The sequence below is a fragment of the Trichomonas vaginalis genome, chromosome IV, assembly GCF_026262505.1.
Source record: "Trichomonas vaginalis G3 chromosome IV, whole genome shotgun sequence".
Lineage (NCBI taxonomy): Eukaryota > Parabasalia > Trichomonadida > Trichomonadidae > Trichomonas > Trichomonas vaginalis.
Window position 1 is genome coordinate 19372523 of NC_067206.1, and position 14457 is coordinate 19386979.

Below are 14457 nucleotides of genomic sequence, written 5' to 3' on the forward strand. Positions count from 1 at the left end.
GTGAGATCATTTATTTTTAAATAAATGTGGGAACAAAAATATAACATTTCTACTCAGCAGGAATGAGACCCTTACTGACTATGTATTCGTTTAATACTTGATGAAAACAATGGTACATATTATCGTATGGGTATACACAACGTCTGTTTCCATCGTCGTCGTATATGTAGAGCTCAAATCCAGTCCAACCTTCTTTTGTACAATATGTAGCTTTATTTAAGTATGCATTTATGTAGATAAGGCAATTTTCTTCATCGCTCCAGAAATAATTTTTGTTCTTTGTTGAAATAGTTTTTGTTCCTCTGCGACCATAAGGAATGTATGCAATGAACTTTGCGTCATAAGGGATTGTAATATATTCAGGGTTTCTTTCATCGTCAATGGGTCTGTCTTTGTTAAAATGCATGTTTCTCAGTTTTACTTGAGTTTTGAATAGTTCACGGAAACGTTCTGGGAAAGAGTCATAGTAAATGTAGTCGGACATGTCTTTGTAATGAAATAAAAAATTAAAAAAAAATAAAAATAAGGTTATTTTTATTTAGTGAGGACGGTAGGGAATTTGTTAGTGAAGTCGTTTGTGAAAACGTTTATGTATCAGATGGTTTTGTAAATATTTAAGGTTAAGTTGGGTAAGGTGGAACGCAGTGCCACAGTACCCAACTTACCCATACTAACTCATGTATATGGGTTTACACTATCAATTCGCAAAGTTGTTCCGAATTCTTCCAAAATGGAAGGACCCGAAACAACTTTGCTTGTTAACGATACAGACGCATTACTTTGCATTGATACTGTGCTGAGTTGTGTAGAAAGTTTGATTAGAGTTGTTTTGTTCTGGTATCTCTCATCTTCTGATGAGAGAAATCAAAGCAACACAACTCTAATGAGTTTGTTTTCACTCATTTGTATGTAGGTTTTTAGTTCGATTGGAGCTGCTTCATAATGAGATCTCTCATCAATTGATGAGGGAGATCATAACAAAGCAGCTCTAATGTATATGCTCGTATTAACCGGGTTGTAATGCGTTGTAACGTCAGCTTGTAGTTCGTTTGGGGCCACTTCACATTGAGATGAGAAGAAATGATTAAAGGACTCTGAAAGGCTTTGGCCGTTGATGTTGTAATCGCATTACTTGGAACTAGCTGGATGCTAAGCTGTGTAGAATGTTCGATTAGAGCTGTTTTGATATGATTTTTCTCATCATAAGATTGGAGGAATCATAGCAAAACAACTCTAATGGGTTTACCATCATCTACTTGTATGTAGATGTTTGGAAAATTGTCTTGTTAATCGATTTTCGAGATGACTTTCAAATGCTATAATCAAATGACAAACAAGTCTAAGATTTCTCGACAATACATCAAATCATGATGTTTGTAAGTGCGATGAGATTAGAGTTTTTGAAGGAATGACAAGAGAAGTAGGGAAGCTCGGTGTAATAAACAGAAATTCATCAAAAGTGACAGCTCTCAATTTTTTGACATTTGTAAATTCTAAATTGAATGAGAAAAATGAAATAATACTAAGCATAATACAATATTCTAGATTTAATTATAATTAGGAAAAAGTTAGTTTTGAGAGTACTTTTCATAGGCATATAGAATGAAATCTTCTGAAAAATAATATCACATAAACTCATATTATTTTCTAATATATAACTATTTTATATAAAAATCAAATTCAATGATCTTAAAAGCGAAGGATAAACCTCAAAATTTACGAATATAATGAGTGGGAATATAATGCTTATCTATCATAAAACCATATGAAATATCAATTTTTGCTTTACGCCTAATTTTTGACGACAATTAGCAAAAAATGTTAATTGTTAACACTCAGTCCATTTGAATATGAAAAATAAAATTGACTTTGATTAAATGTTTTTATTTATCATGCAATTCTTCTTGCGACCAAAGATTTGAATAAAATTTCAAAAAATAAGATAGCTTAAAAAATAATATACGGTAGTGTTTACTAATAGATGAATAGTATATAAATTCTATTAAAATGGATTTGATCCAAAAAAATATAAAACCAAAAATAATTGTTATAATTTAAATGAAGAAGTAATTTAAAACGATTTTATTTATGATCAAATTTTATATATTTTTTTGGATCAAATCCATTTTAATAGAATTTATATACTATTCATCTATTAGTAAACACTACCGTATATTATTTTTTAAGCTATCTTATTTTTTGAAATTTTATTCAAATCTTTGGTCGCAAGAAGAATTGCATGATAAATAAAAACATTTAATCAAAGTCAATTTTATTTTTCATATTCAAATGGACTGAGTGTTAACAATTAACATTTTTTGCTAATTGTCGTCAAAAATTAGGCGTAAAGCAAAAATTGATATTTCATATGGTTTTATGATAGATAAGCATTATATTCCCACTCATTATATTCGTAAATTTTGAGGTTTATCCTTCGCTTTTAAGATCATTGAATTTGATTTTTATATAAAATAGTTATATATTAGAAAATAATATGAGTTTATGTGATATTATTTTTCAGAAGATTTTGTGTTCTTCTTCAAAATTTTATTTTTTTATTAAAAAGAATCTTTACAAAATATACATTTACTTTAATTAATATTTAAAAACGTGCTCTATCAAAAGTTCCAAAAATTCAATATTTTAGCTTTTCTGAGGTGTCACTTTTGATGAATTTCTGTTTACAACACTCGGCATTCGCCGAGCAAATTAAAAATTAACGTATGGATTAAATTTTAAGAGGAATTCAATTTTAATTACGGGTTGTTCAAATATTGATTAATATAAATTTATTAATAAGAATAAACAATTTTTGTTTTTGAATTTATTCAATTTATAGCTTTACATATAGTTTCAAAATTGTACAACTATGATTATTTCAACAAAAAATATCTTACTTTTTCACTTCACTTTCACACCCACTTTTCCTTAATTCAAATTTCAACATTATGTATTTTAATTCCTTATAGTATTTTTAACATAATTAATCAAATAATAATTGGAAGTTCTGAACTCACTTTTTCCGTAATTCAAAATCAAAAATATGAATAATATATCTATTTATTATATACTAATGCTATTTTCAACTAGAAGTGAGGTACGGTAATCTTACGGATTCCCGTAACTCAATTTTACGGGAAAAGTGCAGTAAACTACTCAATTTACGGAAAAAGTGTCGTAAACTATTGATGTGGCGGTAAAATCACGGTAATTCACGGAAAGCTATATGCGAAAATTTGAAATTATACAAAATCGAACGAAACACTTTTAAATAGGTTGTTCTCGTATTTAAAATACTATTCCCAGATTTATTGTCGTCAGAATATTTCCAAATTTTTGCCGATTTACAAAAAATGATTTACAAAGCATATTTTTTAACCTAAAAAATTCCTAAAAAAAGGAACCGGTGTGCGTAGTGATGCGAAAAATTCCCAAACATATGGGGTTTCTCATATCCCGTCCCCTATCGTTTCCCCAATTCAATTTTTTTTGGAATTTTATTTTTTTTCCCGCCCATTTGAATTAAAAATGGGCGATTTTCGTTAATGTGATTGAAATATCATAAAATTAATACGTATTTTAGCTAATAATTCTATTTTTATACAATATTCTCTCATTAAATCAACATTTTTTTCTAATTTTAATTTTTAATTTTTAATTTCTTCATAATTTTAGCGATTTATGCTCATTATTAGCAAATAAATAATATATATAATATACTTATTTCATTTTATTCAGATAGGTCTTTGGGATTGGGATACCTTGTCCAAATTCAGAGGAAGTTTGAGAGGTTGGGATGGGGTAGCCCATATTCAATTATCCCAAGTGTACTCCACGAATTTAAAATTATATTATATTATTGATGACATATCTAAATTTATAGATAAAAATTTCAATGCGTACACAATTTTTTTTGAGAAAATTCTTTTTTTTACTTATTTTCATTCATAAAAGCTCACGTGAACTTAATTAACAACTGAGACATTTCCTATGAAATCATTTAATACCGTCAAAATAGACATGTCTAAGCTGTTTTGAGTGACTTTCGCTCGATGTCTGATGCAATATCAGACATCGAGCGAAAGTCTCTCATATTGGCAACACATCCATACGATCAATACTATAGCTACGAATTACAAGCCTGTTTGGGCAATTTTTGGCCGAGTTCTGATTTTTCATTAGATCTCGAGCGAAAGTCTCTCAAATTGGCTGCCAGTTCATAAGAGTGAAACTCTAGCTACGAATTAGAAGCTTGCTTGAGAGACTCTCGCTCGCGTTGGGATCTGCATCAGAACTCGAGCGAAAGCCTCTCAAAGTGGTAAGACCTGCTCATTGTTGAGCAGGAGCTGCGTAATGTGTTCGAGTAGAGTGAGGCTCTTCTAAGATCTTCCTTGTGATTGGAAGAAATTAGAAGAGTCTCACTCTACTATTTTGTAATTGTATGCCCTGGCCTTTGAGTGACCAGGGCTGCGTAATGTGTTCGAGTAGAGTGAGGCTCTTCTAAGATCTTCCTTGTGATTGGAAGAAATTAGAAGAGTCTCACTCTACTATTTTGTAATTGTATGCCCTGGCCTTTGAGTGACCAGGGCTGCGTAATGAATTCGAGTAGGATTGTACAATAGCTCGGCAAACGCCGAGCAAATTGATATAAACGTACATCCCACAAAAAATGGATTGTCAAAATTTATCCCAAATTTTACAAAACCGCAGCGGTTATGACATCCCAGGGCTAAAAAAATTCGGAAACTCGCATCTCTAGGTGTGCGGAAACCTCGGTAAATTACCGCGGTTCCCGTTGGGACTGCCATAACATAGAGTAAATTTGATTATGTAATTGTATTTTTATTTCAAAATGTTATATATTCTTTTGAAAAACGGATATTTCGTATTTTTGGAAGAATTAGCATAAGACATCCGGTTTATAATAACAGAAATATAACAACAAGTCTACTACCAAATGATAATATCAATTTTTAGAAGATATGCTTTCTGAAAAGTCTAAATTTGGATTCTATTAAGTCATGAAATTTCAAAGTTGAAGGACATGATGATCAGTATTGAAGGTTTTTCATGTTTAGCTACAACAATTTTGACGCGTAAATTTTGTCAGAGATAGTAAAAAAAAACGGAATATGAATAAAAATGGATCAAAATTCGAGTAGTGAGCTTGCAAATTATGAACTATTTCTTATTCAAGTCATTATTCATGATTTTGAATTAAACAATATGAAACAAAAAGAACTAACACTTAAATTACAAATGTTCGATCTACCTTTGAAGCAAATATCAGCTGTGAATTTGGATGAAGGATGCCAAAACAATCTAGAAACAGGAATAGAGTTTTTTATCAGATTAGATTGCTTCCAAGCATTTCAACAAACTCCGTTATACATTTATTTAACAGATTCGAAAAAGCATACACACTGCGCATGTGGATTTGATATATGCACGACTTTAGTTGAATCTTATCAGAATACTGGAATGAAATTTACATATCAACTAAATATTCCTTTAGAAAACAAAAATCAAACTCAAGTTGGCTCAATTAACATAGAATATTCGTTAGTTCACTTTTCTTCCGATGTAGAATCAGTTTCTTGCTTGGATAGAGAACCAGAAAAGGTAGTTGAGCTTCAAAAGCCACCTGAACCAGCGCCAAAGAAGCCAAAACCAAAGAAAAAGCGAGAATTACCTGTTGTCAATCCACGTGAAGCAGATGTTTATCAATTAAATATTCATTATCGAAAAACTCGCGAACAACTCAAGAAAGAGCTAATTGATCTTGAAAAGAAGGTACGTACAATTGAAGATTCAAAACGTCGCCATAAAATACGCAGAGCAACACAAATTGAAGATTTAACTGCCACGTCTTCAAGAATACCATCAATGATCAACGACGATCCATTTAATCATGTGGAAATCATTACAGACAATCCTCCGTCTCAAAGACAAAGACGAGAATCTTCATCAAATTCCACGTCTTTGTCCAAACCAATTAAAGCTCAAGCAACAATTTCTCACATTGCCTCGAAACCATCATCCCGCGAGCAATCTCAAGAAGCGATTGAAAAACTTTCATTAGTTTCTTCTCAAATGCCAACTTCAAAAGAATCTTCCAAAGCATCATATGAATTTGACTCTAGTGAATCATCAAGCTTTAGCAAAATTATAGATGATACACAAAACGTTTCTGATGTTTCTCGGAATTCTTCGTCTCATAAAATGAATTCAAAAGATCAAATAATTGATGCTCAAAACATTTCTGATGTTTCAAGGAATTCTTCGTCTCATAAAATGAATTCAAAAGATCAAATAATTGATGCTCAAAACATTTCTGATGTTTCAAGGAATTCTTCGTCTCATAAAATGAATTCAAAAGATCAAATAATTGATACACAAAACATTTCTGATGTTTCTCGGAATTCATCGTCTCATAAAATTAATTCAAAAGATCAAATAGATGATACTTTTACATCTACTTCATCGAGTCATAGAAGTAGAACAAGTTCTAAAAAGAGTTTTGATTCAACATTGTTATCTGATACTAATACTTCCAGATCTTCCAACAAAGTTCCTTCTGAACCTAATACTGTTTCTGCTTTGAATGATACAACATCGACATTACCTTCATTCCTTAAAAGCACTCTCAAAAGTTCTATCCAAGATGAAAAGAAAGCTGATGATTTTAGTTCTTTCGAAAGTAATTCTTCGTCAAAGCTAAGTTCTTCCAAAAAATCTCATAATAAAAATTCCAGTATTATTTCATCAAAGAATTCTAGTGAAATATCTGGAAAGAACTCAAAAGTTTCAAGAAAATCAAACATTTCAAGTTCTTCGGATATTATTTCTGAATCATTCACTTAAGCAAGTCTTAAATATATTATTTTGTATGTAAACATTATATTTATTGATTTTAATTTTTTTTAACTCAAATTTAAAATAGTTTTATATTCAATACAAACTCATTTTTTTGTTACTTAAGATTTGCACTATAGCAATTGCATAAAATTATCTCCTATATGATCAGGCAATGGATATGCAGAAAAATGAAAAACACAAAATCTATTCTCTATATTTTAATCAGTTTTTAATTGATATAAGATTCGAAGAAACTCAATGATATGAATAAATATGCAAAACTCAAGTTGATTCATTAGATTTGAAAATTCTTAATTATTGTTCATTTAAAGAATTCTAATCAATCAAGAAATTGCTTCAGGGACCAACTTGCATAATAATTATAGATTTTTTTTAGTTAGAATTAATAATGTCTAAGTAAAAGACTTAGAGTAATATATAGATAATACTAATAAAACATTGTAAACATAACTCTAGAGTACATCAATATTTTATAGTTAATCCTTTGAACTTGCATAATAAATTGTATAAACGTCAAATTTTTAAAAGTATATTTACAACATAAAAAAAGTTTTATAATTCATAAACAATGAAATCAGTAAGTTTTTCAGAAACAGAAGGAGAACCAACAACACAATATGTCCAATCTTCCTGTTTCATCTTTCTAGCTTGTTCGATGATATCTTCCTTTGTAACACTCAATAATTGATTTCGAACTTTTTGTTCAGTTTCGAAATCCATGTTTCTCTGGAAAATGTTCAATCCAGAGTCAGCAGGAGCCTCAGGTTGATCCAAAGCACCGAAAGTTGTTATCTTTGCCTTTCCAATCATTTCATCTGTTATGTTTCCTTCCAATACTTCATCAACAGCTTTTTTGAAAGCTCCCAAAATCTCAACAGGATTTGTATCTCTGTACGAAGCCAAAACAGTTGTTCCTGTCCATCTATCGTGAGTTGCAATAGCTCCATATGCTCCAAGTTTTTCTCGAACAAGATCCCAAAGGAACTGGTTCTTTAACAAAGTAATAGTAATTGTTCTTTTATTGTTTTCTTCGAAATCTTTGTTATACGATGGACCTTTCATGGCAACACAGCAGAAATAAGTTTGTGAGTCTACAGAGATAATTGTTTTCTTCTTTTCTTTCATTTTTAGTGAGAATTCTTCAATGAAATCTTTTTCAGAATTTAGTTTTTTGTCATTTTTGTTCAATTCATCAACAAAATCTTTGACAAAATCAAAGGATCTATTGATACCTTGGTATCCTCCATGAATTGATGCAGAGAAATTGGCCTTCATGATGATTTCATCGTGAATCTTTTGTAGATTCAATTCTGTCAAATTTTGTAAAACATATTTCAAATTTTTCTGTTGAGAAACACCGAACCAAATTTCACTCAATGAATTCGATCTCGAAAGAGCTGCAGAACTGAACATTGCAGCATATCTATGGCCATTGTTTATTATGTTATCGTTGAACATAATACTAGATGTTTTCAACATTGTTTCAATCATTTTTGTGTTGTTGAAATGCGGCTTAAAAATCATTTTTGACATCAATTCAATCATTTTCGGAGCATCGCGATCTAAACAATAACTACTTAATGTAATAACACCATGTGTTTTGTCGTCATTCAGTTTGTTTATCACATTCAAATTAACATGAATTCCGCCTGTAAAAAGTGTCACATTCTTTTGAAATTCATTTTCATCCATGTCATCGCAACCGAGTGAACTCAAAACAGTTGTATACAAAGGAACATCTTTGATCAATTCATGATTCAATGGTAAATCACCTTGCACACGTACTTTCACGATACCATTCATCGTTCTTCTGAATTTATAAATATTTCCGTCTTTTTCATATTCTTCTAAATTGGCGGTTTTATTTATATCGTTGACTGTTACGGTTGGAAGGAGGTGAAGTGGTTTAGGAGCATCAATTCTTGCACGAATTTCTGCGGCCAATTTGACAATGTCACTTTTCTCTTTTTCTGACATTTTTTGTTTAATTTTTTCCATTTCAATTTTTGTTTGATTTTGTTTCTTTTCAAGGAATTTCGGATCTGAATTCATTATTAAGAACAGACAATGACTATTTTCAATTATTTTTGTTTTAAGAAGTAATTCAAAATATCTTGGTTGTATTTGCAGTGTCTTCTTGACTCTTTCGAATTCCCTTCTTATGTCAATGATCCGAAATGGATCTGTATCATGGATCCAACTAGAAACTAAATTGTTCCAGATGTCCATACCGATACTCGATGAAATTTCTCGTTGAGAAAGTTCTAATGCATGTAAAATTGATCGTTGATGGTCGGGATCGAAACCTTCTTTATAGATTTTGTTCAATATAGTAATGACTTTGTTGTTAAACTGCTTTGCATCATCTTTGGATACTCCGGCAAGTCCAATCGTGAAATATGGATATTTAATATAATCCATGTATCCTGTTTCAGTGAAACTCTTGCCGTAACCTGTCTTAATTAGGCCTTGGTATAATGGTGATACAACTGTGGAACTCAAAAGAAGGTTAAGGATCTTTAAATCGAAAACATCAGAGATATTTCGTAAATCTCCGACCAACCATGCCAAAGAGACACGAGAACTGTTGGAATCATCATCACTCGGACCATCTTCTTCAATAGTAACTGGTTGTTCCCATCTCGGTTCTTTGATTTTCTCTTCTGGAATTGTGATATTCTTTGGTTCAAATTTTTGAATGATAGAATCAAGTTTTTTCATAACTTCTGCAGTATTAAAGCTTCCGTAATGGAAGAATAAAGCGTTAGAAGGGTTGTAATATCGATCATGTTGATCTTGGATATCTTTGAACGTAAGATTTGCGATATCCGGTGGATTTCCACCGTAATTGAAATGGAAAAGACTATGAGGATATAATTTCTGCCTTAGTAAGTCTGTAAAGTAGTGGCTTGTACTAGACATTGCTCCATTCATTTCATTGTAAACGACTCCGGAGTGTCTAAGTGCTGAAGATGAGTTATCTGGTTGCTCAAATTCAAGATGGTGACATTCTGAAAGGAAATCAATCTCTTCTAACTTAGGATTAAAAACTGAATCTAAGTAAACATCTAAAAGATTGTGAAAATCTTTGTAATTTGTAGTTGAAAATGGATATGCAGTCCATTCTACTGATGTGAATGCATTCATGAATGATGCAAGAGATGATTTGATTAATTCTGTAAAAACAGATGGGATTGGATACTTTTTAGAACCATGTAATGTTAAATGCTCAAGAACATGCGTCGATCCCGTATTGTCAATACAGGTTGTTCGAAGAGTTGTAGCAAAGAAATTATGTTTATCTGAAGTTTTAACGTAAATATATGGACATCCATGCAATTTGTGTTTGTATAGCATTACCTCAGCATTGTATTGCGGAAAATACTGCTTTTTAACGAAAACAAAATTATGAATATTGACTCCTTCATTCGGTTTTAAGTATATGAAAGCTATGGATACAAGCAATGGAACAACATACAATGTTGTCTTCGTTATATATTCAGTTACTTTTTCCATAAAAAATGAAGTGACATGTGATATAAAAAATCATCAAAAATGCTCCAAAGCTTCTGTGATACTTTATATTGGATTTCCAGATGTTGCAATCGCTCGAGACTATAAATGAACAGCTTTGGAATTCATGCTGCAATAGACTGATTCCTATTAAACTTTTTAAAATATTTCTTATTTTATTGATTCACTTATGAATTATAAATAACTATTACAAGTAACTAAAACATTGAGCTATTCAAAATCAACTATCTCCTGAAAGTTTTAAAATGAATTTTCTCGATTCATCTATTTCTCGGAGCAAAACATTGAATGTTATTGTCCTAAAAATAATCCAAGTTCATAAACAAATAAAATACCGAGTGGATGTTTATCTGTTTGCAATATTATTCGAACTTGCCTAACAAATAAACCAATAAGTATAAATAAGTAATAAACAAAACAGGATTCAAGTTTTGTTAATTAATTATTTCTAAATTTAACTAAAAGAAACAAGTTTCTGAAACAAATATTGGTTATCAGAGCAGACCTATACTGAACGATTCATATATCAGAGACTAGTATTTTCGAATTCTTTTGATTGGAGAAAACCATCTAAACTCGATAAAATTTTATTTATTAAGTTTTTACTTATTTGGAATTTCCAATCTCGCAATTTTTCCAATTGCGACGGTTTTTCCAATTACGACGGTTTTTCCAATTAATTGGAAATTCCAAATAAGGGGGTATATTTATAAATTCACTGCTATTTATAAATAGGTCTAATTTATATAATATAATATAGATATGACATTTTGCACTTTTTCAATATTTTTTGGAATTTTAATTTTGAATGCATCTCAAAATTTGAATGACAAATTGAAAAAGTGCAAAAGATTTAAATTTTTTTATGTCTAATCAAGGCACTCTCCCAAATAAATACAGTGAATTGCGAAGTATATATAAATACTACATAGATGCATATAATGCATTGTATCAGCTGAAAACTGAAAATTCAGAAGAAATAAACAAGATTTACAAGATGATCAAAACAGAATTGATTGATTCAAAGTCACAACTTCCTAACAATATTATAAATGATATTTTACGTATCATCCGGTATAATAATCGCTATTTAAAGCCTTATTTATCTCTTGCCAAACTCATATATGATAATTATCAAGTAAACGATAAAATTGATGCTCCATTAATTAATTTCGAAAAAATTGATTCAAAAAATATCGATATTCATACAGAAAATACTGTTTACAGGGCAATAATGTATAATGACAAAGAAAGATTCATCTGTTTCATTGAAAGCGAAGGATTTGATAAAGATCAAGAACTTGTAAGTAATTTATACCCATATTCTAAAAAAGGATATTCATTACTTGAATTATGTTGTTACCATGGAGCAGTTGATTGTTTCAAATTATTAAGAACTAAATTTAAGTCACAAATAACTAAAAAATGTTTAAGATTATCATTTTTAGGAGGAAATCCGGAGATCATGAGTGAATGCCTGAAATATCAAAGACCAGATAAAAAATGTATGAAGTATGCAATTATTTCACATAACATTGATTTTGTTACATTCTTGATGAATGAATATAATATAGAGATCGATTTAGAAGATTGTGGAATTTACAATAATCTTGAATCATTTTTAGTTTATTTCGATCAATCTAATGATTTTAACCAATGCTTTATTAATTCAACGAGGTTCAATATTCTATCCATACTCGAATACTTCCTTTCACACGATGTAAATATCAATGCAAAAGATAATGATGAGAAAACCGCCCTTCATGTCGCAGCAATTATAAATAAAAAAGAAATAGCCGAATTTCTTATTTCACATGGTGCAAATATCAACGAAAAAAATAAAAATGGGGAAACCGCTCTTCATAAAGCAGCATTTATGAATAGTAAAGAAACAGTCGAATTTCTTATTTCATACGGTGCAAATATCAACGAAAAAGATAATGATGGGGAAACCACTCTTCATAAAGCAGCATTTATGAATAATAAAGAAACAATCGAACTTCTTATTTCACACGGTGCAAATATCAATGAAAATGATAAAAATGGGGAAACCGCTCTTCATAAAGCAGCATTTATGAATAATAAAGAATCAGTCGAACTTCTCATTTCACACGGTGCAAATATCAATGCAAAAGAAAAATATGGACATACCCCTCTTCATCTAGCAGCATTAATGAATTGTAAAGAAATAGCTAGTTTTCTTATTTCACACGGTGCAAAGAATTAGCGTTTCTATATAAGTAATATATGATAATCTTGTCGTATAGGAAATAAAAATATAAGTATAATATTTACTGTTTATTGGTGTTATTAAGGTTGATGAAAAATTGAGCGTTTTTAATAAACCACCGTTTGAGAGGAAAGTTGAGATTCTTGATGTTAAGGTATATTTATGATTGATATATGTATTATGTTAAGATATCTGTATTTTGATATTAGGCATATAATATGTATCTTGCTGTAATTTATTGAGGGGGACTTTCGTATTTCAATAAAGAAAAGTTTTGAGCAGACCTTTCCTTGAAGAGATTTCGTAGAATGAACGATAAAGTATATTATCTTTTGTTTTGGATTCAAGTCAAATTTATGATTCGAAGTTCAGACTCAAAAACAAAAGATAATATACTTTTGTATGATTGTATTTGTAAATTTGCGATTTAAATTGTTTAAAACTCGTTTTTTCCGGTAACTTCAAAATTTATCGACGTTACCTGAAAAAACAAGCTTTGAACAATGTAAATATCGAATGGCAGCCACACATTTATATGTGGCTGCCATTGCTTTTAATTTTAGTGCATGATGCACAAAGGACCTTAATATTGTATTTCAGCGGATCCAAGTTTGGAATCGACTTCATATTCGTCAGAGAAGCTACAATATCAATTAAACCCTTCTAAAATTAATTGTTTCAACTCGAAATGATAAGAAAAGCGGTTTTGACACAATGACTGAGAAATCACCAAAAGATATTGAGAATTTTGCATTTGAATTCGGAAAGCATTGCCAAGAATTTAACAAGCATGAATACTACAAGAAATTCATCGAAGAACTCTTAAAAGATCTAACAAAAGATTTTTCGAGAGAACAATACCAAGAACTTCAACAATATGTTGAAAAAATAGTTGCTGCTCGTGCTAGAGAGGAGAAAAATGGAGAAACAAACTCTGCATTTTCTAATAAAAATGGTCCTTCTGAAAATGAAAACAATTCAGAATCTGGACCAGACGCAGATATGGACTTCATGTAAAGACATTACATCTATCGCGCTCAATTCTTGGATTGTACGCATTGTTATAAATTTTATTTAATAAAAGGTCATATTATTAATTCTACTGTTGATTCATTGTGTGCCATATATGAATTACAAATACGTAACACATTTAAGAATTTACTCCCCAATTTTTTTTGGCCGAATAGTTATTTGAGCTTTGAGAGACCATTTTATAATATTTTGATTTCGATACTGTATCAATAAGTCTCTGTATGTTTAAATTCTCAATATTTGAAATCATCTGAGTTTAAACACAAATATCTCTCCTTAAATAAGTCTTAAGCTCAAAAATCTTATAGTAATTTGCATTTACATTGACTAATGTATTCAATTAAAATAAATATTCCGGTAAATGAAAGATACGCAGAGCTCACAGAATAAATTCGTAACATGACAAGGTGTTTTCCTTAATGAACACAGAAATCGAGAAAACTCACATAATTCTGTTAGAGTAACCACTAATGTGGCTGAAGAAAAAAGCTTATGAGATATTCACTCTTTTACAATGTTTTAATGCCTTAAAATTGATTCAAGTATCAAAATCAACCATTTTTATTGCCATGTTTTTATTATATGACCACGAAAAACTTAATTTTTAGATCGATATTTGACGATAAACGGTTTGTTTCAATTATTGATCGGTTTGGCATCAAATGCAATTAATGTTTCTTATTGGTAATATTTCAAGAATATAAAGTATTTTTTGAAAATAAAAAGCCGCTAGAATTGATTGAATTGAGACTTATTTGGTTTTATATATTTTTATTTATGTA

General features: G+C 30.2%; 5 protein-coding genes across 5 annotated transcripts, besides 8 other annotated features; 3 read left to right on the forward strand and 2 right to left on the reverse strand.

Moving 5' to 3' along the window:
• Window positions 1-49: part of a terminal%2Cinverted (terminal inverted repeat of Maverick-2 transposon ID:TVAGG3_0127890) that runs on past the window's edge.
• Window positions 1-628: part of a mobile genetic element that runs on past the window's edge.
• On the reverse strand, window positions 50-484 carry TVAGG3_0128080 (uncharacterized protein; the record flags this gene model as incomplete). The annotated part of the gene is made up of 1 exon (XM_001283630.1): window positions 50-484. One exon carries the CDS (start codon window positions 482-484, stop codon window positions 50-52), a length of 435 nt encoding a protein of 144 aa, XP_001283631.1.
• A 184-nt stretch (window positions 629-812) lies between the features above and the next one.
• Window positions 813-1072: a mobile genetic element.
• Window positions 1073-1436: 364 nt separating this feature from the next.
• Window positions 1437-1473: a mobile genetic element.
• Window positions 1437-1473: a terminal%2Cinverted (terminal inverted repeat of Banshee-A3 transposon ID:TVAGG3_0128100).
• A 1178-nt stretch (window positions 1474-2651) lies between these two features.
• Window positions 2652-2689: a mobile genetic element.
• Window positions 2652-2689: a terminal%2Cinverted (terminal inverted repeat of Banshee-A3 transposon ID:TVAGG3_0128110).
• Window positions 2690-2736: a mobile genetic element.
• Window positions 2737-4993: 2257 nt separating this feature from the next.
• TVAGG3_0128130 (uncharacterized protein) lies at window positions 4994-6869 on the forward strand (the record flags this gene model as incomplete). Its single annotated transcript, XM_001330072.1, has 1 exon — window positions 5227-6864. The coding sequence occupies one exon, from the start codon at window positions 5227-5229 to the stop codon at window positions 6862-6864; it is 1638 nt and encodes a 545-aa protein (XP_001330107.1).
• A 214-nt stretch (window positions 6870-7083) lies between these two features.
• Window positions 7084-10411, reverse strand: TVAGG3_0128140 (presequence protease family; the record flags this gene model as incomplete). Its single annotated transcript, XM_001330071.1, has 1 exon — window positions 7432-10395. The coding sequence occupies one exon, from the start codon at window positions 10393-10395 to the stop codon at window positions 7432-7434; it is 2964 nt and encodes a 987-aa protein (XP_001330106.1).
• Window positions 10412-11278: 867 nt separating this feature from the next.
• TVAGG3_0128150 (ankyrin repeat and SOCS box-containing protein 4 family) lies at window positions 11279-12640 on the forward strand (the record flags this gene model as incomplete). Its single annotated transcript, XM_001330070.1, has 1 exon — window positions 11279-12640. The coding sequence occupies one exon, from the start codon at window positions 11279-11281 to the stop codon at window positions 12638-12640; it is 1362 nt and encodes a 453-aa protein (XP_001330105.1).
• A 717-nt stretch (window positions 12641-13357) lies between these two features.
• Window positions 13358-13738, forward strand: TVAGG3_0128160 (eukaryotic translation initiation factor 3 like domains domain-containing protein; the record flags this gene model as incomplete). The annotated part of the gene is made up of 1 exon (XM_001330069.2): window positions 13358-13660. One exon carries the CDS (start codon window positions 13358-13360, stop codon window positions 13658-13660), a length of 303 nt encoding a protein of 100 aa, XP_001330104.1.
• Between the last annotated feature and the right edge of the window lie 719 nt (window positions 13739-14457).